This window comes from Rosa rugosa, chromosome 1 (assembly GCF_958449725.1).
Source record: "Rosa rugosa chromosome 1, drRosRugo1.1, whole genome shotgun sequence".
In the NCBI taxonomy this organism is placed as follows: Eukaryota; Viridiplantae; Streptophyta; class Magnoliopsida; order Rosales; family Rosaceae; genus Rosa; species Rosa rugosa.
The window spans coordinates 36672899-36696356 of record NC_084820.1 but is presented as its reverse complement, the minus strand read 5'-3'; the positions used below and the strand labels follow the sequence as shown (position 1 = coordinate 36696356).

The window sequence follows — 23458 nt, the reverse complement described above, 5'->3', positions numbered from 1 at the left end:
ATGCAATTGCACAAAGTCTAATTAATGCATCTACTAGTTCCATTTAGTTGCAAATTGCAAGTGACTTTAATTTATTTTGTGTAATGGTTCCCGTTGAACTATGGTCGGGAAATTAATCTAAATATTTTATATTTATTTTGTGTAATAGTAAAACATAATATGCATATTGAAGGGTTTAATTTATTCGGTCCAACCAAGGGTAGAAGAATAATACATGAGAAATTTTTTCATTTGGTATGGTTCTATAATCAAAAAACAAAATTATGTATTTTAGTAGCATATCTTACTATGTATGCCCATTTTGGTAATTATACACAGCCAAAGCATTTTTGCCTTGCAACTTACCAAACACCTAGAAATTGCTTTTCGTTCTCACAGCACTTTTCAAAACAGTTTACCAAACACCTCAGCTGCTTCTTCTCACAGCAAGTTCGGAAGTGCTTCCTCTCACAGCAAGTTCGGAAGTGCTTCCTCTCACAGCACAGCAATCCCAAACTAAGCCTAAGCCTTCTGAGAATTGTTATAAGCTGAAAATTGATGGTACAAGAGTTTCTCTTTCTGAAAAAATTGGCGTAGGTGGGGTCATTAGGGACCAGCTTGGTCTATGGATCACTGGTTTCCAAATTAATCTTGGTTCAGGTGAAATTCTGGAGGCTGAAGCATGGGGCCTCTAATATGGTCTTAAATTGGCTACTGAGCACCACATTATGAACTTGGAGATTGAATCTGACTCTGCTATTTTAGTTCAGTTGATGCAAATGCCTGATCTCTCCCTTCATCCTCTCGGATCCCTACTCAATGGATGCAAACTGCTTATGTCTCATATGACCAATACACAGCTCACTCACATATTCCGGGAGTGTAACATGGTTGCTAATGCATTAGAAAAGAATAGCATCAACCATGAACTGGGCATCATCAAGTTTGATGGTCCTCCTATCCATGTTGCCCAAGAATATTTAGATGATATTGCTGCTATGTCTAGAGCTAGAAGATCTGGCCTGTGCTTTAACACTTAAGTTGTTTTCTTTTACTTTTGTTTGGGCCTCCTAGGCCCCGGTTGTAACAAAAAAAAAATGTCTCATATGCAACCCGCATCGATGATTTTAAAGGAAAAATATGTGGGAAAGTATTAAGTTTTCTTTCATTTCAATTATTACTTATATGATTAGTTTTGAGTGTGACTATTGCCACCATACTAACTACTTTCTTCATCCTAAATTCTCTTCTCACCCTAGGTATATTTTTATAATTGTAAGTTTACTTAGTTCACCCATTTACGGTACCCAAAATACCATTTTTCAATGGTGCAAGGGTTTAACTCGAATTCTTTTTCTATTTGGCCTCCTCCGAGTGTCGAATTCTTTTTCCGTTAGCATAAAATGAGCTAGAACGATTGAAGATGATGAATGTTAAGAAATAGAGCATTAAGGTTTAATGATGAATGAAGAAATTAAGAATGAAATTTAAGTACGTATTTGTAGGGTGTCATAAGAAAAACGCCCTATCTTTCAGATGATACAATTTAATAACCAAAACCTAGAAAAAATTGAAATTGAGAGCAACCAAATAGAGGAGAAATTCTCTATCTTCATCAATTCCATGATGAGCCCGTCTACTGTAACCCAACTGCTGCTTCTTTGGTGGCGTGGGCTCTCGACAGAGAAAGCTGAATCGGAGATGATGTCTTCAAACTCGGATTGCTGTAGACATGGAGAGAAGGGTTCAGGAGAGAGAGAGAGAGAGAGAGAGAGAGAGAGAGAGAGAGGGAAAAATAAAAAACAGAGAAAATGAAAAGATGAAAATGCCCATGAAATAGCCTACGTGGCAATAAAGTTACACCGTTATAGATAGAGAGTATGAAAATTATGTTGGGTTTAAAAGTTGATATATATACTAGTATGATATTTTTTAAATGTAATGTATCAAAATAATGAATGAACTTTATTTAGGGTACAGTTTGTAAAATTTTCTCTTATAGGTATATATGGAAAATTTTACAACATATACATGTATATCATATACAAATTTATAGATGTTGTCATTGTAGCAACATTTTTTGTGTAATCTTAGTTTTATTAGAAGTAATTACAACCTTATTACAAGTTTGTGAACAAATTTATTTTTAATGTTGTAACTTAGTTCAATATATTATATGTAAATAGTGTAAATAAATTTGTTGTCAATATAGTAAATTTGGTTCAAGTGATTGTAAAATGAGTGTATGATAAACATTTTAACCATAGACAACCTCATATATGGGGAGGTTCTAGAGATGACCTCCTTAAACTTAAAATTTAAAGAATGCTCATATTTTTAGTTTTAATAATATAAACCACTCATTCTCTATTTACATATACACATGAATCTAACAAAAAATTAGCCAAATCGATCGAAAAACGTTTAATCACATTTGATTAGCACCATTGTTCTAATTAGACTACAATATTTGTTTGTTCATTCTCAATGACCAAATAATTATGAATTTGATTAAATTTTATAGACACAATTTTTGCATTAAAATTTAACAATCGTTGAATTAGGTTGTATACTAATAAAAAATAATAAAAATCCTTAAATTTTAGATTTAAGGAGGTCCTCTATACACTCACACACACACATATGTATATAATGTACCAAAGGGAAATGACCAAATGAGTTAGGGTTCACCCTCTAAGGTTTAGGGTAGGTTTACGTCCCCTTAGAGATTAGGAAACTCTAAAGCCCTAATGACAGTCATTCTCCTCCTTTCAAAAAAAAAAAAAAAAAATGACAGTCTTTCTCCCTAAAGCCTTGCTTCTGAGGAGTGTACTTGGCTAGAACTGTACGTTTTGAGACAAAAGTTCAGATAATTATCTATATGAGGAGTTTTAGTTATAACTGAACCGCTGACAAAATTTAGGCAAAACAAAAGTTCTATGAGTTCTGGGGTTCATGAATTAACGATGCAAGTAAAAAGTTGACATATAAGATGTTCAATTAATCCTCACATACGTACGTTAGAAATGTTTATTTGGAATAACACACAATGTTGTTCACTATAGTTTCACGCATGTCCTGTATATATAATACATGATCAGCTAGTTAGCCTTTCGATTACTGCCCAATATTTCTAATTCTGGACACCCGAATTAGTGACTTGTTTATCGATCGATCAATTGCATGCAATACTACTCAGATCAGAAATCCCACATCTGAGGATGGATTTGGAAGTCCCAAAAGTAGTCTTGATCATCATGCTGTAGTTCTTCATCGCTTGCGGATCCATTGACAATTCTTTTCAGCTTCTCAGTTATTCTTGCTGCCCCAAAATCAAGCATCGACTTGCCCAGCTACATACATAAGATAATGCAATGAATTTAAGCCACATTTTAACTAGTGCCAGCAATTCATCAGGAGTATGTTGTAAGGTTTTCCGAGGAAGCTAGAAATAGATCGATCGAATTGTATATACATAGCGAGAGCATAAGATGGGGAGTAAAGGACTTAGCTAGACACGTACCTCTGCACGGACTAGGTGAAGTATAGAGTCTCCGGAAGCTGAAAAGCTAGCATGTACAACATCTGCTTGTTCTTGGTCAAGTATGCGAATGATATCGTAGAAGATGAACTGATTGTGTAGGCCAGTACTCAAAACAACCTCTAGGGTGGAACCATTCTCATGGATTTGAATTTGCGGCGATTTTGTGGGGGCAGCTGATCTGGTCTCAAAGGTGCTGCTGCATAATTCATATGATCTTTTCCTACCAAACTTTAGGTTGTCCCTTTTCTGCTTGGATTTCTGCAGATTCGACTCCAGGGTTTTGATGTAGTTAATTGCCTCATCTATTTGTTCAGGCAGACTCAGAGGTTCCTGCATTAATTAGTTTCCAGTAGTTGATTGGATTAATCACATGAAAATGAAATTCAAAAGGCAGTTGAATGCAAGCAAAATATGGAGATGGAGATTACCTTGGAATTTTGGTTTGGGAGGAGAGAGTTGAGATGGGAGTAGAGGATTTTCATGTGGTTTCTCCTGTTCTTCTCAATAACCCTCCGTTCTACTTTAGTTCCTGATGTTGTTGCTCGAGTATTATCCATTACTTGTTTGACGTCGGGCTGCAAATTAAGCACCAAAATTCCCATGAACGAAGAGAGCAAGCAGGTAGGGTTTTAAAATGTTGTAGCTGTATGTGTTGGTTGTGGTCAGTTCGATGGATCTATATATATATACACGCTCTTGAAAAAGTGCAAGCAGAGGAGCTAGTGCATTGTGATGGATGACTTACCAGCAGGGGCAAGGGTTGAATTTTCTTGATGATGATGATGATGATGATAGCACAAGCCTGTAATGATTAATGGATGAGCTACGCTATATGAGATCGTCATCTAGGACACATCATCAGAAACAAAGAGTGACAGAGAGAAGCCGTCAAGTTGGAATTTTCATTTGCAAAAGTAGACATAAAGAGAGACACGTGTGGATTATATGAACTTCCAGGAAAAGACCTGTTTTGCTGTATGCTTAACTGCTTTTGGGGCATAATGCATTAGACCTCACACGCAGTTCATAGTTTCATACTTCGTACGCGGTTTTTTGTACTCTTATTACATTTCTAAAAGAAACCACGGCGCATATGTCAGTAAACACAATGACCTCTCCTCAAGCTTTGACTGAAATGGACATTACTCAAACATCCTGACCTAATTCTACCAATCTTAAACTATACCAAGAAAGTCAAACGTTTCCCATCATATACTCATATACTCCAACAAAAACAAACTGCTTCTGTAAGAAAAAAAACAAACTGTAATGAGCAAGTGGCCCAAAAGGCTTGCAACCGAAAGATCATCGTCCTGGTCAATACTCTCAACACAATAATCAAGGTTCGAAGTACAAGTTGATATTCAACGAGCATAAGTAATCACTAAATACGATAAAACTAACTCGTCAAAGAAAACGAGATGGGAATGTGTTAACTCATAGCCACAGATCAATCGTGTTGGAAAATAGGTGACCAGTTCTCTAGAATTTTGCTTCCATATCTTATTATTATTTAAAGTATAAGAAATTCTTTTACTCACATTTTCTATATGCAAAGATATGCATTTAGAAAATTTAGTTGTCAACTAGCAATTCAGGGTAAAATCTGAAAAATATGAAAAATATGATAGAATGGTGAGTTTGATTTATTAATGAAAAAAATAAAATAAAAGACAATGACATTTAATCATAAAATATCAACATAATATGAACATGTAATTGGCAGATAAAGAACATCAAATATTTGCGGCAACAAATTGAAGCACGTGCTTTATATGGAGGCAGCAGCATTGATTGATTGATAAGGCTAATTTTAACTTTTAGGACACGATATATGATCATGAAGCTTCCTTTGTCTGAGTCTTGACTGTTGAGTGTGTATTGGATGCGGAGCCTAGTTAGGGGTTAAGCCTCAGAAGAACAGGAACATTGTGAACTACGTACTGTGTATATTTCGGCAGGTTCTAATTGGTATAGACTTTGACTTTCAAGTCTTTCCATTAACGATCCTGACCTAATTACTTACTGTACATAGTCTAGACAAATATAGACGACTCAACCACAATTATTGATCTTCTTCTCATTAAAAAAAAAAAAAAAAAACCCACCATTAGTAATCCATGTGGTTGTTACGGGAAGTAGGTAGGAATACCATATATATCATAAAGCGCAAAAACATATATTACATATTATGTACACTAGAATTTTATTTATTAATAAAGTCAATGGTTACAACTTACAAATCTCTTATGCTTATTGTAATTTGGGGTTCAGGTATCATGTCCCCTCCATGTATTCTAAAGTTTCATTAATGATCAAGGCCTAAGGGCAGCTGTGCAAGCCCTCTTTAAAAAAAAAAAAAAAACTTACAAATCTTTTTAATAAAGTGGGTAACTAACAAAATTCATATACCACTAATATGATAACGTTTTTTTTTTTTTTTTATGTTCTCTGTTGAAATTGGCTAAAATCTCGTCTTATATCAGTTTAACATATATTACGTACACCATAATTTCATCTATCAATAAAGTCAATAATTACAGCTTACAAGTCTCTTTAATAAAGTGAGTAACTAACTAAGTCCATATACCACACTAATATGACTACGCTTCTTTCTTTTCGATGTTTTTTGTTGAAATTGATTATAATCTCATCCTATATCAGTCCAACGTATATTACGTACGCTAGAATTTCATCTATTAATAAAATCAATGGTTACAACTTATAAGTCTCTTTAATAAAGTGGCTAACTAACAAAATTCATATACCACTAATAAATAGTCTCAGCAGTAGAATGGAATTAATATAAGTTATATTAACAACGAATCTATCAAAATTCAATTCATTGACAGATCTAATTAATTATAACATGAAAGTCTTAGATTTTGTTTTTTTTTTCTTTTTTTCCCGGAGATAAACTATCTTTTTGCACATCTCTCCACCATGTTAATGAAATTAGGAGGTGAAGGTACCATTGCGGTCTCTAACCAAGTAGCATCTGAAGATAAATTCAGTTAGATCTTCTATTTCAGCAATGAGATCAGACTTTATGGTCTAAAAGAAGAGTTGGAACGTCTAAGTCACAATGACTATAATTACAAATTCTTAAAGGTCAAGTAATTCTCTCCATATTTCCTTGAAGAATTCTCTTGGTCATAATTGGCACCACATGGCCTGCTCTCACATTCAGTTTTGGTCGACTGATCTTGTGTGTGTAGTTCAGTAATTTATATTGGGCATAATTATCAATAGGGGGAGTGAAATCCACACTCTCTAATGTGTAATCTACACTTCATCTTTTCTTTTTTGGTCAAAATTCTTGTATAAAGACAAAATTTAAGTTAGTAAAAACAAAATTTAAGTTGCTAAAAATAGAAACATGTAGTGTGACTTTTCAAAAAAAAAAAAAAAACATGCAGTGTGAATTGTAAAATGGGAAGCGTGGATTTCACTCCTTATTAATAGACCTAATTACATTCTTGAAGAAGGTGAAAGACCAAATTTCACTCCAATAAGACGTTCGAGCATTATTATTAAGTGAGGCTGACAAGGCCAATTAGCGTTGTATTATTACTCGGTAGCATACTCGCCATCTGCACCTTTGACCTTTGTGATATGAGTATATTGGTAGAGCTAGGGCTAGCGTTGTATTATTAGTCGGTTTCCTCGCCGTCATAGCCGAAATGAACACCAAATCGATAAAACAAATTAAGATCAGGTCGGTTTGATGATTTTCAGCCTCTCGAACCAAGCAAAACCCTACCCGACAAAAATCTGTTCGGTTTCTCAGTTCTTCATTTGTGTTCGAAATCTAAGCTGATCTAACAATGTTGTTAGATTCCTTGCCGAAAAAGATATCTTGTTAGATTATTCCTTGACGAAAAAAAAATCTTGTTACATTTTGTAAATCGTGATCGTCCATGGTTATTCTGATATTGCGCCTTTAAACTATATGTACGTAAAATACAAATTTGTGCAGTAGATCTAGAGAAACCTCATACCAATAGCTATGAAGAAGTCGAGAAGATCGGTTCACGCCTCTAGAAAACTAGAACAGTAACTAACCAGAAGAAGAGAAAAGGAAAAGAAAATGAAGAAGGCAAGGAAAGAAAAGGAAGAAGATTGGTTTGTGGTTAAGATGAGATGACATAAACATAGAGAGAATTGAGAAAGGTGAATGATGTGGGCAGATGAGAAAGAGAGATGTCGAAATATGTGAGTGTAAAGGTAGATTATGGTTTTATACTTTTGTTAGTGGTAATGTGTGGGCAAGTCTACTGAAATAGTATAGGCTTGCACACTTAAAAGTTGCCACCTAATATAATAAAAGTCTAAATTTATAGAATATACAGACCCTTATATCGGTTTGTGTAAAACTAAAAGTTAAACACTAGAATCGGAACCGAACTGACAAATGCTCCATTAGAACTGAGCCTGAACTGAAGACAAAAATTAAGAGAAAAACTCAAATCGAACTGTCGGTTCCGGTTTGATTCGGGCCAATTTCTCAATTCCTCAGGTCCAAAGTCCCAACCCTAAGTAGAGTTGTCCCCAAGGGAAGGCGACCAAGTCAATCTCCTTGGCCCTCACTTGACAGAAGGCGTCATATTTTTTTTTAACAATTTATAGTTCTATTATTTGTTAAACAAGGAGTAGTAATTATTGAAAATGGAGCCTTATAAAATTTTAGACATAAGAACTAGTTGCTAAGCCCCGGAGTTGCTGCGGGGTTGATTTTTGCCGTAATTGTTTGGCTTGGCTGCGACTACTATAGTGGTTAAGAACGAACTGGTTTTTTTTTTCCGATGTTTTTTTGTTGAAATTGGCTAAAATCTTGTCCTACATCAGTCTAACATATATTAGGTACACCATAATTTCATCTATCAATAAAGTCAATAATTACAACTTACAAGTCTCTTTAATAAAGTGAGTAACTAACTAAGTCCATATATCACACTAATATGACAACGCTTCTTTCTTTTCGATGTTTTTTGTTGAAATTTGCTAAAATCTCATCCTATATCAGTCTAACATATATTTTTTTTGAAAGGACCAGTCTAACGTATATTACGTACACTAGAATTTCATCTATCAATAAAGTCAATGGTTACAACTTACAAGTCTCTATAATAACGTGGCTAGCTAACAAAATTTATATACCACTAATAAATAGTCTCAGCAGTAGAATGCAATTAATATAAGTTATATTAACAACGAATCGATCAAAATTCAATTCATTGACAGATCTAATTAAATATAACATGAAAGTCTTAGATTTTGTTTTTGTTTTTTTTTCCGGAGATAGACTATCTTTTTGCACATCTCTCCACCTTCTTAATGAAATTGGGAGGTGAAGGTACCATTGCGGTCTCTAACCAAGTAGCATCCGAAGATAAATTCAGTTAGATCTTTTATTTCAGCAATAAGATCAGACTTTATGGTCTAAAAGAAGAGTTGGAATGTCTAAGTCACAATGACTATAATTACAAATTCTTAAAGGTTAAGTAATTCTCTCCATATTTCCTTGAAGAATTCTCCTGGTCATAATTGGCACCACATGGCCTGTTCTCACATTCAGTTTTGGTCGACTGATCTTGTATGTGTAGTTCAGTAATTTATATTGGGTATAATTATCAATAGGGGGAGTGAAATCCACAATCCCTAATGTGTAGTCCACACTCCATCTTTCTTTCTTTGGTCATAATTCTCATATAAAGACAAAATTTAAGTTACTGAAAATAGAAACATGCAGTGTGACTTCAAAAAAAAAAAATGCAGTGTGAATTGTAAAATGGGAAGTGTGGATTTCACTCCTCATCAATAGACCCAATTACATTCTTCAAGAAGGTGAAAGACCAAATTTCACTCCAATAAGACATTCAAGCATTATTATTAAGTGAGGCTGACAAGGCCAATTAGCGTTATATTATTACCCGGTAGAACACCCGCCATATGCACCTTTGACCTTTGAGTATATTGGTAAAGCTAGGGCTGGGATCAGGTCAGCTTTCTAGCCGTCATAGCCGAAATGGGCACCAAATCGGTAAAACAAAGATCAGGTTGATTTGATGATTTTCAGCTTCTTGAACCAAGCAAAACCCTAACCGACAAAAATCTGTTTGGTTCCTCAGTTCTTCATTTGTGTTCCAAATTTGAGCCGATCTAACAATGTTGTTAGATTCCTTGCCGAAAAGATCTCTTGTTAGATTATTCCTTGACAAAAAAAAAAAATCTTGTTAGATTTTGTAAATCGTGATCGTCCATGGTTATTTTGATATTGCGCCTTTAAACTATATTTATGTAAAATACAAATTTATGCAGTAGATCTAGAGAAACCTCAGACCTGTAGCTATGAAGAAGTCGAGAAGATCAATTCACACCTCTAGAAGACTAGAACAGTAGCTAACTAGCTACAGAGCAGAAGAAGAGAAAAGGACAGGAAAAAGAAGAAGAGAAAAGGAAAGAAAATGAAGAAGATAGCTAGGTTTGTTGTTGAGAAGACATGACATAAACATTTAAAGAATTCAGAAATGTGAATGATGTGGGCGGCCGAGAAAGTGAGATGTAGAAATATGTGAGTGGGTAAAGGTAGATTATGGTTTTGTACTTTTGTTAGGGGTAATGTGTGGGCAAGCCTATTGCAATAGTATAGGCTTGCACACTTAAAAGTTGCCACCTAATATAATAAAAGTATAAATTTATAGAATTAACAGACTCTTATATCAGTTTGTGTAAAACTAAAAGTTAAACACAAAAATCGGAACCAAACTGACAAATGCTCCATGAGAACTGAGCCTGAACTGAAGATAAAAATTAAGAGAAAAACTCGAATCAAACTGTGGGTTCCAGTTTGATTCGGGTCTATTTCTCAATTCCTCAGGTCCAAAGCCCCAACCCTTAGTAGAGCTGTCCCCAAGGGAAGGCGACCAAGGCAATCTCCTTGGCCCTCACTTGAAAGAAGGCCTCATATTTTTTTTTAGCAATTTTAATTTTATTATTTGTTAGACAAGGTGTAGTAATTATTGAAAACTGAGGCTTATAAAGTTTTAGACATAAGAATATGAAGAATACGAGGCCCAAAACTGAGGCCTCATCCTGCCATTTGATATATACCTCTCTAAGATTATTGCTCCCTTTTTTTTTTTGCTTTGTCGTACTTCTCAATAACTCTTTTTTCTTTTTCAATCAAAAATGTTTTTCTTTGTTGTAGAATAAGAGAATTTTGGAGAGAATTGTGTGCTTATTTATTGATAATAGGGTCCTTCATATAGAGGGGAAAGAGTACAAAGATTACATAATATTACAAGGAATCCTATTCTAAAAAAAGATAGGAAATCTATGATTAAATCTACTACATAAGATTTTACATTCCTATTTGGACTAGTCATAGCAAACCTAGGTTTCCTGCAACACTCCCTATTGTGACATCCAAACGTGATGTCATGTGATGTTGATGACGTTTCTCATGTTGCCTCATTAAAAACATTGCCGAGTAACAAAAATATTTTGGGACAAAAATAACCTCAATCGAAGGGGAAAAATAGTACAACATGCGTCACATTTCGAGAACACCATGTAGGTATAAAACCTCCCCCTGATGTTTACAATTCTGGGAGCTTGGATAGTTTTGCGTAGACCAATGCTATGCACAAGTTTCTCGAACGTGGATTTGGGCAATGATTTAGTGAATAAATATGTCACATTATCCTTAAATCGAACCTACTTCACTTCAATTTTAAGGAGGACTTGTTGTTGCTGATTATAAAGGAATTTTGGCGACATATACTTGCTATTGTCACCTTTGATGAAACCTTACTTCATTTGTTCATTGCAAGCGGCACTGTCCACATATATGTATGTAGGTTTATTTGTGGTTGACTTCAAACCACATGTACTTTGAATATGCGCAATTATGGATCTAATCCATATACATTCATGAACTGTCTCGTGAAGAGTAAAAATCTCTTGATGATTCGAAGAAGTAGCGATGAGGGTCTGTTTAGTAGACCTCTAAGATATCGTGGTATTTCCATTGTAAAAACACAACCAATTTGGGAACGATCTTTGTGCGGGTCATCCCAACATCAGCAAAATCCATCACATGACTCGAATTTTGATAAGGGGAGGAAGCGGTAGAGTTCTTGCTGTGTTGGTAGAGTCGGCAACGGTGGTGTTGGATTTTTGTTCGGCAAACGCAGTGATTCTTCGCGTGGAGTCCAATTCCATCACATAATCAGAATTGATTTTCTCCCTGTAGGGATAAAATAAATCCATATTAGTTGTACCTCTTAGGTATCGAATGATATTCTTTACGCCAGTCAAATGGCGACGAGTTAGTGCAAAACTAGATCTAGCTAACAAGTTCACCACGAATGAGATATCCAGTCTTGTACATTGTGCTAAGTACAATAATGGGCCTATTGTACTTAGATATGGCACTTCATTCTCTATCACATCTTCATCATCTTCTTTGGAATGAAATAGAACCTATTCATGATCAAGACTTTGGACAATCATGGGAGTACTACTAGGCTTGGCTTTATCTTCATTAAAATGCCTGAGCATCTTTTATGTGTAGGCCGATTAGTGAACCAAAATTCCATTGGCACGGTGCTCAAGTTCTTTTCCAAGGAAAAATCGTGTTTTTCCAAAATCTTTCATCTCGAATTCGGATTTCATGATTTATGCAGTTTCCTTTAACTCTTCTAGTGTTCCAATCAGGTTCATGTTATCGACATATACTGTAATAATAGAAATCCTGGACCTTGTCTTCTTAATGAAAACACATAGGTTATACCACATCCGTCCAGATTTCTTTAATCCGTAAACTGAGTGTTTCAATTTTATAGAAAACTTGCTCCATGGCTGAGAACTACACAATTCGGGTAGTTGAAGTCCATAAGGAACCTTCATGTATATCCCTATATCTAGATCGCCATAGAGATATGCAGTAACCACATCCATAAGCTGCATATTTAGGTTTTTGGAAACTACCAAACTGATAAGGTATCGGAACGTTATAACGTCCATTATAAGAGAATATGTCTCATCATAGTCGATACTAAGGCGTTGAGAAAATCCTTGCACCACGAGTCGAGCTTTATATCTCACAACCTCGTTTCATTACGCTTTCTAACGAAGACCCATTTATGTCTAATGGGTTTTATATTAGGAGGTGTTAGTAGCACTAGTTTGAAAACCTTCCTCTTCCTTAGCGAATCTAGTTCATCCTAGATCACATCTTTTCATCGAGGTCATGCTGCTCTGCATTTGCATTCATCGACAGTGCGGGATTCGATATCATCGAAATTAATAATTTCACGCGCAATAAGAGTATGCGAATATATCATCAATGATGATTGTGTTTTGATTCCACGTCCCACGTACACTAGTATAATTAACAGAGGTCTCTATATTTTTGAGAATTGGTTCTGTACTTACATAAGCATTTGCCAAGCATAATTAGCTATAATGAGCCACGCTCATACCACCGCCAGCGGTACCAACAACCACCAATGGTGTGACCTACGGAAACACAGCCAAGCATGCTATCACCTGAGCCCCGGCTCACCCCCAGATCACCGCTGACGCACCGCCACGCGCCGCTTCAAGATAGCCTCGCTGAAGCATCAGAAGCTGGGAATTGAAGCATATCAATCCCACATCGAAAACAAGGAAGAGACCAGTCTCTTCCCCACCTATAAAAGATCCACTCCTCTCTCCTCATTAATTACTCATTTACTACTTACCTACTGTTATTCTGTCAACATAAATACATTGACTAACTTTGGCATCGGAGAAGAAAAGACCGCCCAACGCGGTCTCCCTCTAACGCCCTTTGTATTTTACTTGACAGGTAGCGGAAACTCTGAGAACATCGCAAGTAGCTGTCCGCCCACCGGACCAACGTTAACCAAGATTTGGCCAACGCTAAATCTTAGACAATAACAGGTTCTAACGTTGAAGCATCCTCCAACGATGTCACTTAAACATAACCGTAATCCGGAGTATTTTCATGGGATGGATCATGAACATCAATGTTTATTGGATTGGTTTGTGCCAAATTCGGCTTTTTCCTCATATGAGAATCATCGAACCTAAAGGTCTCATGTGCTTCCTAGCGGGAACCATGCCTCATTAGCCACCCAGCCGCCATTTTCGACGGCGGCGCTGTGCCTAGCTTCTCCCTTGCCTATACTACTTCTTGTGGTAGGGACGTTTATCGATCATTGCAGGCACATTTGCAGCAGGTATGTGTGATCTCGTCACTTTCACGATACCAGAAAATGCATCGAACATTGAATCTGCCACGTTATGAAGATTGATAATTTGTTGCACTTTAATTTTGGACTACGCAGTTCGGGACTAAGATGAGACAAAGTGGGGATAAACCACGACAATTCACGTCATTCATGTTGAACGTTCTTATCTATCTTTAATGATGAGAAGCATGTTTAATCAAAGTGATAATGTGGTGACCTGAGAAGGGGGTCCCACAGCGCCGCGACTCCGAGCCAATGAGGAATCGACATGTCACGAATGGCATCTCGATAGCTCATCAACCCGAAACCGCAAGGCCTTTTGAGTTTAGGTTGTTGGTTTACAAAACACTTTCTTGGACAAATCATTCTAGCAACCTAACAACACATTTTCAAAAGCGGAATTCGAAATGGGCTAAGAGTTTTGGGCTTGCAATCGGAGCCCAATTTGGAAAATAAAACGGATCACTAAGTAACTACAAGTATGGCAGACGCGCCCCAGGGTTACGGGTCTCCCTGAATTTTTGTAGATGAGCGAATAGAAAACAAATAAACAAATAAATTAGTAAGAAAATAAATAACTAAAAAAACAAGCTACAACAAAATCCAATTAAGGACCAAAACCTTCTTTTGATAAAACTAAAGAGAAATGCGCCAAGCCGTGCCATGTGCCTCCCCTATACGCTTCCCGACCACATGCTCGAAACCTGCACACTATAGTAGGGGTGAGCTTTCGTCCTCGCATGCCCAGTAGGGGCCGACCCAACCATGCTAGGTTTGAAAAATAATATACTTGAAAATATTTACTACATAATATTGTGCACGTTTATCGAAAAATGCTTTAAGAAAAGTGGCAACCACAAACATTTGTTTTCTTTCATAAAACATGTGCAGTATGCTTCACACACTTGGAGCTCCGAGATACTTACCTGCCGGCCAATATAAATCAAATCGGTGACCGACCTGGTTCGTCCTGAATTCGAGAACCGGCCAACTACTCTATAGTCTGTATGACTACAAGTAGCGAAAGTGTCCATTTCCTGGCCCTGAGTCTCCTATGACTGGTTCACTGTCTGTACTCACTCTTCCTCGACAAACATAGGAGCACGGCCCCCTCCGGAGGTTCACGGTTATCGACACCGTGGGATCCCTAGGAATCTACGCGTCTAGGTCCCATTCACTTTCAGGTCACAAGTACAAACATACAATGGGTACAGTATCTCAACATACAAGTCTAGCCTCGGTTTTCGCAATAAGCAATTATCAATTATGGAAACACGGATAGCACGAGGCATCGACTAATGAACAACCAAAAACGTACTTGCAGGCAACATATTATGATACTAGAGCATTCCACATATAGAAAAGCCTCTAACAAGGGACAGCTCACCCTACCTGGAAATGCCGGCGTATTCCACACTCTGGTGCTTTCCGCTTAAGCTTCCTTAACGATCGTGTTTCCTAAACCATTACTTAGTTTGTAAGTAATTATCCAGGTAAACATCATGATCAACTCTAAGTATTCCTTTTTATTTCAATGAGACCATTAATTACTTCTTTTAACCTTTACCAATTTGGGAAACTAACTTCTTTCTTAAAAAGGAAAAACGTCCTTATCGCTCCGCTAAACTATCGCCAATCCGAGCGACCAAAGTTGAGTCGATCCTCACATTTTACGAGGTCGGTCAACCCTGGTCAACTCTCGGAGTTGACTTTTGACCGTTGACTTTGACTTCTGACTTTTGACCAAGTATTCCCTTATTTACCATTATTTCTTATTTATCAAAAATAAATAAGTAAGTAATTATAAATAAAGTTTTACTTTTACTTTTACCAATTTACTTCTCCTTTTTTACCTTTTCACTTTTACCATGAATTTCACCTCCACACTTACACTTTTACCTTTTACCTCCTTTTTACCGAATTTACCTTTACTTTCACCTTCTTCACTTTTTTACCAATTTACCAAGGTAAAACTCATTTAATCAAACTTTTACCATTTTCTTCATTTTCTTTTTCTTCCAAAAACAAACACATTTCTTTTCTTCTTCCTTTTCTTTTTCTTTTGGCCAAAACTACACAACAATAATCACCAAAATCTTCAACACCAATTTCCAATCCTTTGAAAATTAGACCAATAAAATCCTACTAATTAAACTCTCTTCAAATGTAATTTTCACAATTTTTCCAACAACAACAATATCTCAATAAAATCAAAATCAACCAAATAAATTCCAAAAATTCTAGGGTTTGTCCAAAACCCATTCCTTACCCTTTCTTCTTCAAAACTCATGGCCTAATCCTCCTCATTGGCCTTCTTCACCTACAAATTCGTCCAACATCAATACCACAGCCAAAAATCTCGAAACAAGGTTGCATGGATAGATCCTTACCACAAATCCTTGCCAAACCCATAGCCTAGCCTCTTGATTTAGAGAAAATCGGGTTCATGCACCAAAAATCAAAAATGGAAATCAAAAACTCGAATTTGATAAGAAAGATGTATAGATCGAAGGAATAGAGGCTTGATTAGGATGGATAATACCTTGATTTGAACTTGGAAAGAAGAAATCACAAAAAGCCCCAATTTAGCTTCGGGTTCTAAGGTTTTTGGAGGGTTGGATGGCCAAATTTCTTGATTTTGGTTGGAGAAATGGAAAGAGGGAAGGAAGAGAAGAAAATATGGAAATTTTGGTAAAGGATGGGGTTCCGGCGATGGCGGCGGCGGTGCGGCGGCGTCCAGTGGTGGGGCGATTTCCGGCGAGAGGTAGAGAGAGAAGCTCTCGGGTAGAGAGAGAGAGGAAAGGGAGAAAATGAGGAAGAGGCTAGGGTTTTGAGAGAAGGTTTTCCTTTTATACCTCTCCCCAAATTTAATTGTGAAATGTCTAAGTTGCCCCTCCTGTTGGGCCAATGGGCTTGGGCTGCTCCATTTTCATTTTCCTTTTAATTTCCTCAAGCCAAATTCGAAAATACATCTTCAAACATCCTTATTTCTCCTACACTTCGCCGAATCCATTCGGGAAATTTTTCCGGGCTTGTCCTAAGCCTCGATACTTTAAAAATAGTTTCCTAGACCCAAATTGGATTTCTCTAATTTCTTAATCCTTTTAATGGCCTCAAAATCTTAATCTAATCTCGAATACATTCGTACCTTACGAATACGTAATTTCATACGTTATGCGACAAATTAAAATAACAAGAAAAAGTACGGGGGTCTACAGAGCTCGTAACTTTTCTTTTATTCATTTTTTTGTCGGAAATTTCCTGGATCAATTCTTGACTTCGTCTTACGCCCAAATGAAAGAACATTGGCCCAAACTTAAATTGTCAGCCCAATAGGTGGTCTCGACACCAAAACAATTTCCAAAATCGATTTCTTGACCTAAATCACCTTGCGAAAATCTTGTTAGCGAAAAATTACATTCTAAAAATTAAACAAAATTTTCGGGGGCTCACAGATAATCTGCAAATCTTGCGGTAAAGAGATTGCCTATGAAGGGTTCTTATCTCCCCTAAACCCAATATACCTATTTTCTTTGAGGACATATCTTGGTACGTTGTGGTTGTGCAATCAGCACATAAACTGCACACCCAAAAATACGTAAGTGTGAGATGCCAGACTCATACCTAGTCGCCAACTATGACGCAGAAAATGATTGGGTGGCAGTAGACCTCAAACAAATGAGTATAGCTGCGTGCACAATTACATAGCCCCATGCAGAAATTGGAAGGTTGGTGCGCATAACCAATGTTCAAGCAATCATTTACAATTTGTTAATGGTAACTTCCGTGAGACAATTTTGGGTGTGAACATGAGGAACTGGATGTTCAACGTCAATTCCAATTGACATGCAATAGTCATCGAAAGTTTTCAATGTAAATTCGTCTGTATTATCGAGTCGAATCGACTAAATTAGATCATCCCCATGGTGAGCCTGTAATCAAATGATTTATGATTTGGGTTAGGAGTTTAGCATAAGTAGCATTGCGAGTGGACAAGATCGCGACATGTGACCAGCATGTCGACGCGTTAACCAACACCATAAAGTATATAAATGGTCCGTAAGTTGGTTGGATAAGTCCACAAATATTCCCTTGGATTCTTTGTAAGAATGGGATGGAGTCTTTGGAATCTTTTGCATAAGACGGTCTTAGTCTTAATTTTCCTAAGAAACAAGCTTTGCAGAATAAGCTATGAGCCTTGGCGATAACAGATGAGGATGTCGATTGGGCCAAAGAGGTATAATTATGATTGAGACACCACAAGCTATGTGAGAAGCAAGAAGAGACTGAGAAAGAGTCACCGTCGTGCTGGCAAGTGGTCGGCGGTGTGCACCGATGGTTAAATGAAGTACGAAACCATGTTTTGTGGTTTGAGAGGAATCGGCTTACGATTCTTGCTTCATGTAGCTCAAAAGAAAGGATGTATGTGTGAAGTTTTAAGTACACGGATTTTTATATCACGACCAAGATGACCTAATTTGTCGTGCTAAAGCCAATATGTGTCAAAATTGAAAAGATCTTCTCTTACAATATTATTAGATTCAATAGCTTAAATAGTCGTGACATATAGTATGCTAGAGAGACACATGAGCTTCTCTAAGATAAGTATACGAATGCAATCATTAGAGGTGATGCAAAGGAATTCATTCTCATTTTCACAATGCTTTTCCACATGATATCCGTTCTCTAAAGCTCAGAAGGGTCTTCCAGGCAAGAGGAGCATAGAGAGCCTCTGTGATGGTAAGTATGGTGCCGTTGGGCAAAGCAAATTGGGCCATTCCATAGCCTTGAATAAAGGTTGATGGGCCTGCCATACTTGCTACAGAGGAATGTGTAGGCAATATCTCCAAAAATAGTTGCTTATTTCGGAGAATAGTATGCGTAGTTGCACTATCCGCAAGATATTGTAATTCTCCAAAGTCCATTCCTAAAGATAAAAAATCAAATTAAAAACAGAGTCGAGGGAATAAAAGTCAAAATTTATTCACTAATAAGCCAATGTTTACATCAAAAATCTCCAAAAGATCTCATCCAAACTAATTCAAACAATGGTCGTCACTCAATTCTTTCAGTAACTCCAATTAGCTGCGACCAGGTATGGAGGAATAAGATTTTGGTGGAGCGAGGATCACTTAAGTTGTTACGCACCATATCTAGATTTACTTGTTTACTGGTCATTTGGACGGTAAACGACGAAATTTTTCACTTTTTACTTTCGTTTTGAACTTCTAGGGGCGCTAAAAGTTGACTTTTATTTCGTTTACATATTGAGAAAATTCCCTTCAAGAAAGTATGTAGAGGATATTAAACCGAGTTCGTAGACATGAAGCACACTAAAATCGAAGTTGTAACAAAGAAATTATAAGGGTTTCAAATTAGTGGCAGTTTAGTAATTTTCTTTAAAATGTCCGATACTATAAATAGCAGTTTCTATTTTCGGAAACAGCTATGTTTGGAACATTCTAGAAATGGAAAGTCATTCCCAAACCCAGAAATTATTCCTCTCGATGCAGAACTTTGCAGCCTCGCTGCAGTTTCTTCCGGTCACCTATGGCCATGAAATTGATACCATTCTTTTCGTCTTCTAACCCTCTTTCCAACCATATATGCTTTGCACCCTTTCATTCACCGTACATGACGAATCGACATATAGAAGCTTCGACCCTTTTCCAAAATATTTTTCAAATTCCGGCCAAATTGAACGTTGAGATCGACTGGGCTTTGCTCGTCTTGCTATGCTCTACAAACTCACCAAGTTTCACATCTCAATTCAACCCGAGGAAGATGAATTTTGGATTTAAAGATTTCCGGCCATCGAAACTTTCGAGTTAAATTCCGACTCCCTCGATTGAAATTGGACGTGTTGTAGTTGTAAAAGTTGTTGGAAATATTGTAAGGAAGATTTTAGCATAGATCTTGAACCACGATTTGATAGTCGGAGGTGACAGCGCGTGCTGCCTCTTCTGGTGTTCTAATTTCACCCATTAGATTTCAATCAGAATTTCTGAAGTTTGGTGAATTCAGTGCCTCACGCGCCGCCACCTCCTACCATCAAATCGTGGTTTAATACCTATGCCAAAATCTTCCATACAACAATTTCATGGGGCAATGTCACACAGTTAGTTGGAGATGTCATACGTGGGGTTAGTGGAGTTATAAGAGAGAGTTTGCCTAGATAACTGAGAATGTTATTTTGAAGTTTGATTAAAATTCTAGTCAGGAATTGAGTAATACGAATGGTGGTGCGTTCAGCAGTGGGAATTGTACTATTGTATGAGGTGGATTTATCAATTAGGGCAATAGAGTTCAGCAAGAACGGTATGGACTCAACCAAACTTCAGGCCAAGTTTCAGCATTTCGGCATGAGAATCAATTTTCGATGTTAGTCATCCATTTCTAGTTGACCAACTCTTATCTTGCGTAATTAAGGAGAAACACTTCCTTTGCTTTAGTAGACTTACACTTCTAGTCAATGCGTTGTTGTTATCTTTTTTGTGAGATCGGTACACTTTTCTCTTCCTCAATAGATGTACTTTGGATTTGTAAGTCCCACTTCTGCTTTGATAGTTTGAAATTTCAAGGATGAAATTTTTATAAGGTGAGGAGGTTGTTACGTCCCGTATCTAGATTTACCTATTTACTAATCATTTGGATGGCAAACGACTAAAATCTTCACTTTTTACTCTCATTTCAAACTTTTAGGGGCTCTAAGTTTGACTTTTTCTTTGGTCCACTTTGAGGGTAGATTCTGCCAATTTTTTAGTAGGATTTCTCCTAAGGTGGGCTCTGCAAGCCCACTTCGGATTTCATGGTGAAATTCGAGGCGAGTTCTGTCATAAGTGCACTGCATCATCCGAACATTGTCTAGACATTGCATTTAATTGGATGAGCCTAGTCGTAAAAAAGTTTTAATCTATGTTATCAATAAAATATGGCAAGCGTCATAACATAATTCCTTGAAATAAAAGAGGCTTCTAGTCATCATATTCAACGACATTTATGTCTTTGACTTTGGCAAAAGTAATTAAGTAAAGTCTACAACCTCGAGCTCGACATCTTGATCACTTTCAACATGATAACTCTTGCGCTCTTCACAATCTTGTATGCTTCAGCCACCTCTTTTGTTTCTCTACATATGTTTGTCTATAATCGAATTCTCCACAACGGAAACACGTATCATTATTTATCGATTTTTTGTTGTCATTCTTTGATTGAGGCGCAGGATTCGTCAGATACCTTGACCCTTTTGGTTAGCAACGCAGCTAGCAGTTGATGGCGGTGGACTATCTCCATCCACTGCAGCTTCCATGACTAAGACGGTTGTCACAGTGGTTGTTCCGGCAGTTTCCTTCCTGTATTGAGCAATCCTTCGAATTGTTTTTCCTTAGGTTTTGCTTGCGATGGCCTCCTTTCGGGCATTATTATAATTCAATTCCGGAATGGCTTTTCTTCCAACAAGTCGAGAATTATAATTCTTCACAAGAATGGTGTCATGCTTTTCAACAACAGACATCGCTTGAAATCAGTTGATCAAATCTTGCTATTTTTCCTGCTTGTATATCGATTCGATATTGCTTAGCTAGCATCATAGCAGAGACGGGGAAGGTAGAGAGAGTTTTCTCAATCAGGTCCTCATCTATAATATTCTAATTACAAAATTGCATCATTGATAAGATGCTGAGGGCTTCCGAATTGTAATATAGTACAGACTTTTACTCTGCAAGGCGAAGATGTTGAGACTAATTTCTACTACAATTTTAGTGTATTTCTCTCTACATTTTGCTGAGTTATTTCCTTAACATTATGATTTCTAACTTGTTTTGTGTTTTTAGGTAGTTTTTGAGTCTGGAAATGGAAGGCAATGAGTTATTTGCGCAGAAATAAGAAGAAATGGAGAAATGAAATTTTCCCAGTTCTACCAGGAAAAGGAATCCCAATTGAAGTAGGAATCCTAATGCGAATAGGAATGAGCTCGGAAAAATTATGTTCGAAAATGAAGAAATGACAGAGTCCCAGTTGGACTAGGAAACCTGATGACACTAGGAGTCCTGATGCTGCTAGGAGACCTGGTGAGACTAGGAGATGCTGTGTCTTGAAGATGACTCAAGATAGTTCAAGATTATTCTAGAATAATGAAGAATTTGGCAACAATGTAGATGGATTTCGAATTGGCCCATTTTGGGAGAGTCTGGCCCGAAGATTGAAGCATGTGACTTGCACATGATGCTCTAGATCCTTCTTGACGTTTTTGAGGAGTCCATGGCCCATTCTAATTGCTTTTTGCCGTGAAAAATAAAGGAGAATATCAAGGAATTTCGGCAAATATCTTTTTTGGATTTCTATGGAATTTTGGAGAAGAAAATATAGGAATAAATATTAATTTGGAGTCCTAATTTCATTCTACATACAAGGAGGCCGAATTGAAGTCTACATATATGGAAGATTGCGGCAAAAGAATACTTGCTCTCCAATTTCAAAAGAATTTTCTTATTGGCCGAAGTGATGCAATTAAAGAGAAATTCAAGGGAACCCTAGCCCTTGCCGTTCACTATATAAAGGAGGTTTGTGAAGCTCTTCTACACACCACAAAATTCAGAATCAAAAGCCACAAACACTTCCCCTTCTCTTCCAAGTTTCGGCAACTTCAAGGAATTCCAAGTTCAAGGCTGTGAAGCATCCTCCTCTCCATTCAAGAATCCTTGCCGTGATCCTTATTCATTCCACCACCTTTTGAAGCTTCTTGCGTCCTTTAAGATCAAAAAGTGTAACCATGAAACTCTATTTTTGTTTTCGGTTTTGCTATGTAAACTATTTCGGGTTTTATATAAAATTGCGATTTGGTTTTCTATTCTTGTTTCTTGATTTGCGATTTCTTGTGATGATGAAGTGTTGATTTTAAATATGTGATTTTCTAATACTATGAAGCATGTTTTAGGTTTTAGGTTTTCAAATTGAAAAGTTGCGATTTCTATATGTTCTTGCATAATTGTTAATTTCGAGCTTCAATCCCATCTTTTATGTGTCAATTGATCTTTGGATGCATACTTAGGTTGATGAACATGTAATTGAATCCATACTAAGGTGCTAGCGTTCTAGGCTTTAATAAATTAAGTGGAAAACCTATAATTACTTAGGTAAATTAACAATGAGTCTTGCATGCGTGATTAGCGTTCTAACTTGTGTTCTTGACTTGAATTGATCAAACTTCCATGATTCTTAATGCGTTGAAAGTGTTTTTGTTAGTGATTAGCTAGCACTAGTAATTGCATGTTTAATAGGGTTAACTATGGTGCATTCATCTAGTTAATCTAATTAAGGGAAGTACAAGGAACTTTGTATTCGTTCATCTTTGTTCTTGATTGATTCTATGCTTTGACATATTTTAATTCGTGATTTGATGTTTGAAACCTTGCCAACGTGTTAGTAGTGGTTAATCCTATCTAAATTCGTTCCATCCATTTATCTCTACTTGACTCTGTGTTTTGATGTTTCACATGTGTATAGATTTACTTAGTTGTTAAATTAAATAAAAATCATAAATCCCCTTACTTGTATTTTCGTAAATAATGTATAAATTTATTCTTTAATTTGTTTTGCTAACGTTTTATTTTTCAGGAATTAAAGGTCTCTAATCTCCGGTTGAGAACGATCCCTACTTATTCTTACTACATTG

At 36.7% G+C, this 23458-nt stretch overlaps 1 protein-coding gene and 1 long non-coding RNA gene across 2 annotated transcripts; both read right to left on the bottom strand.

The window, feature by feature from the left end:
* Nucleotides 1-2959: 2959 nt before the first annotated feature.
* Nucleotides 2960-4191, bottom strand: LOC133736293 (transcription factor bHLH162-like). The gene is made up of 3 exons (XM_062163746.1): nt 3952-4191; nt 3503-3853; nt 2960-3332 (listed from the first exon to the last, which is right to left on the bottom strand). The coding sequence occupies exons 1-3, from the start codon at nt 4123-4125 to the stop codon at nt 3180-3182; spliced, it is 678 nt and encodes a 225-aa protein (XP_062019730.1). The 5' UTR covers nt 4126-4191; the 3' UTR covers nt 2960-3179.
* Nucleotides 4192-14871: 10680 nt separating this feature from the next.
* Nucleotides 14872-16464, bottom strand: LOC133736286 (uncharacterized). Its single transcript, XR_009859492.1, has 5 exons — nt 16328-16464; nt 16176-16207; nt 16055-16105; nt 15178-15243; nt 14872-14962 (listed from the first exon to the last, which is right to left on the bottom strand). It is a non-coding gene; the product is annotated as an uncharacterized LOC133736286 (long non-coding RNA).
* Between the last annotated feature and the right edge of the window lie 6994 nt (nt 16465-23458).

Bases quoted from the DNA above. Each gene is read 5' to 3' on its own strand.
- LOC133736293 (XM_062163746.1), bottom strand. From the start codon at position 4,125: ATGGGAATTTTGGTGCTTAATTTGCAGCCCGACGTCAAACAAGTAATG. The intron at 3,854-3,951 runs GTAATCTCCATC...TAATTAATGCAG, and splicing joins TCCCAAACCAAAATTCCAAG to GAACCTCTGAGTCTGCCTGA. The intron at 3,333-3,502 runs GTACGTGTCTAG...TTATGTATGTAG, and splicing joins TTCACCTAGTCCGTGCAGAG to CTGGGCAAGTCGATGCTTGA.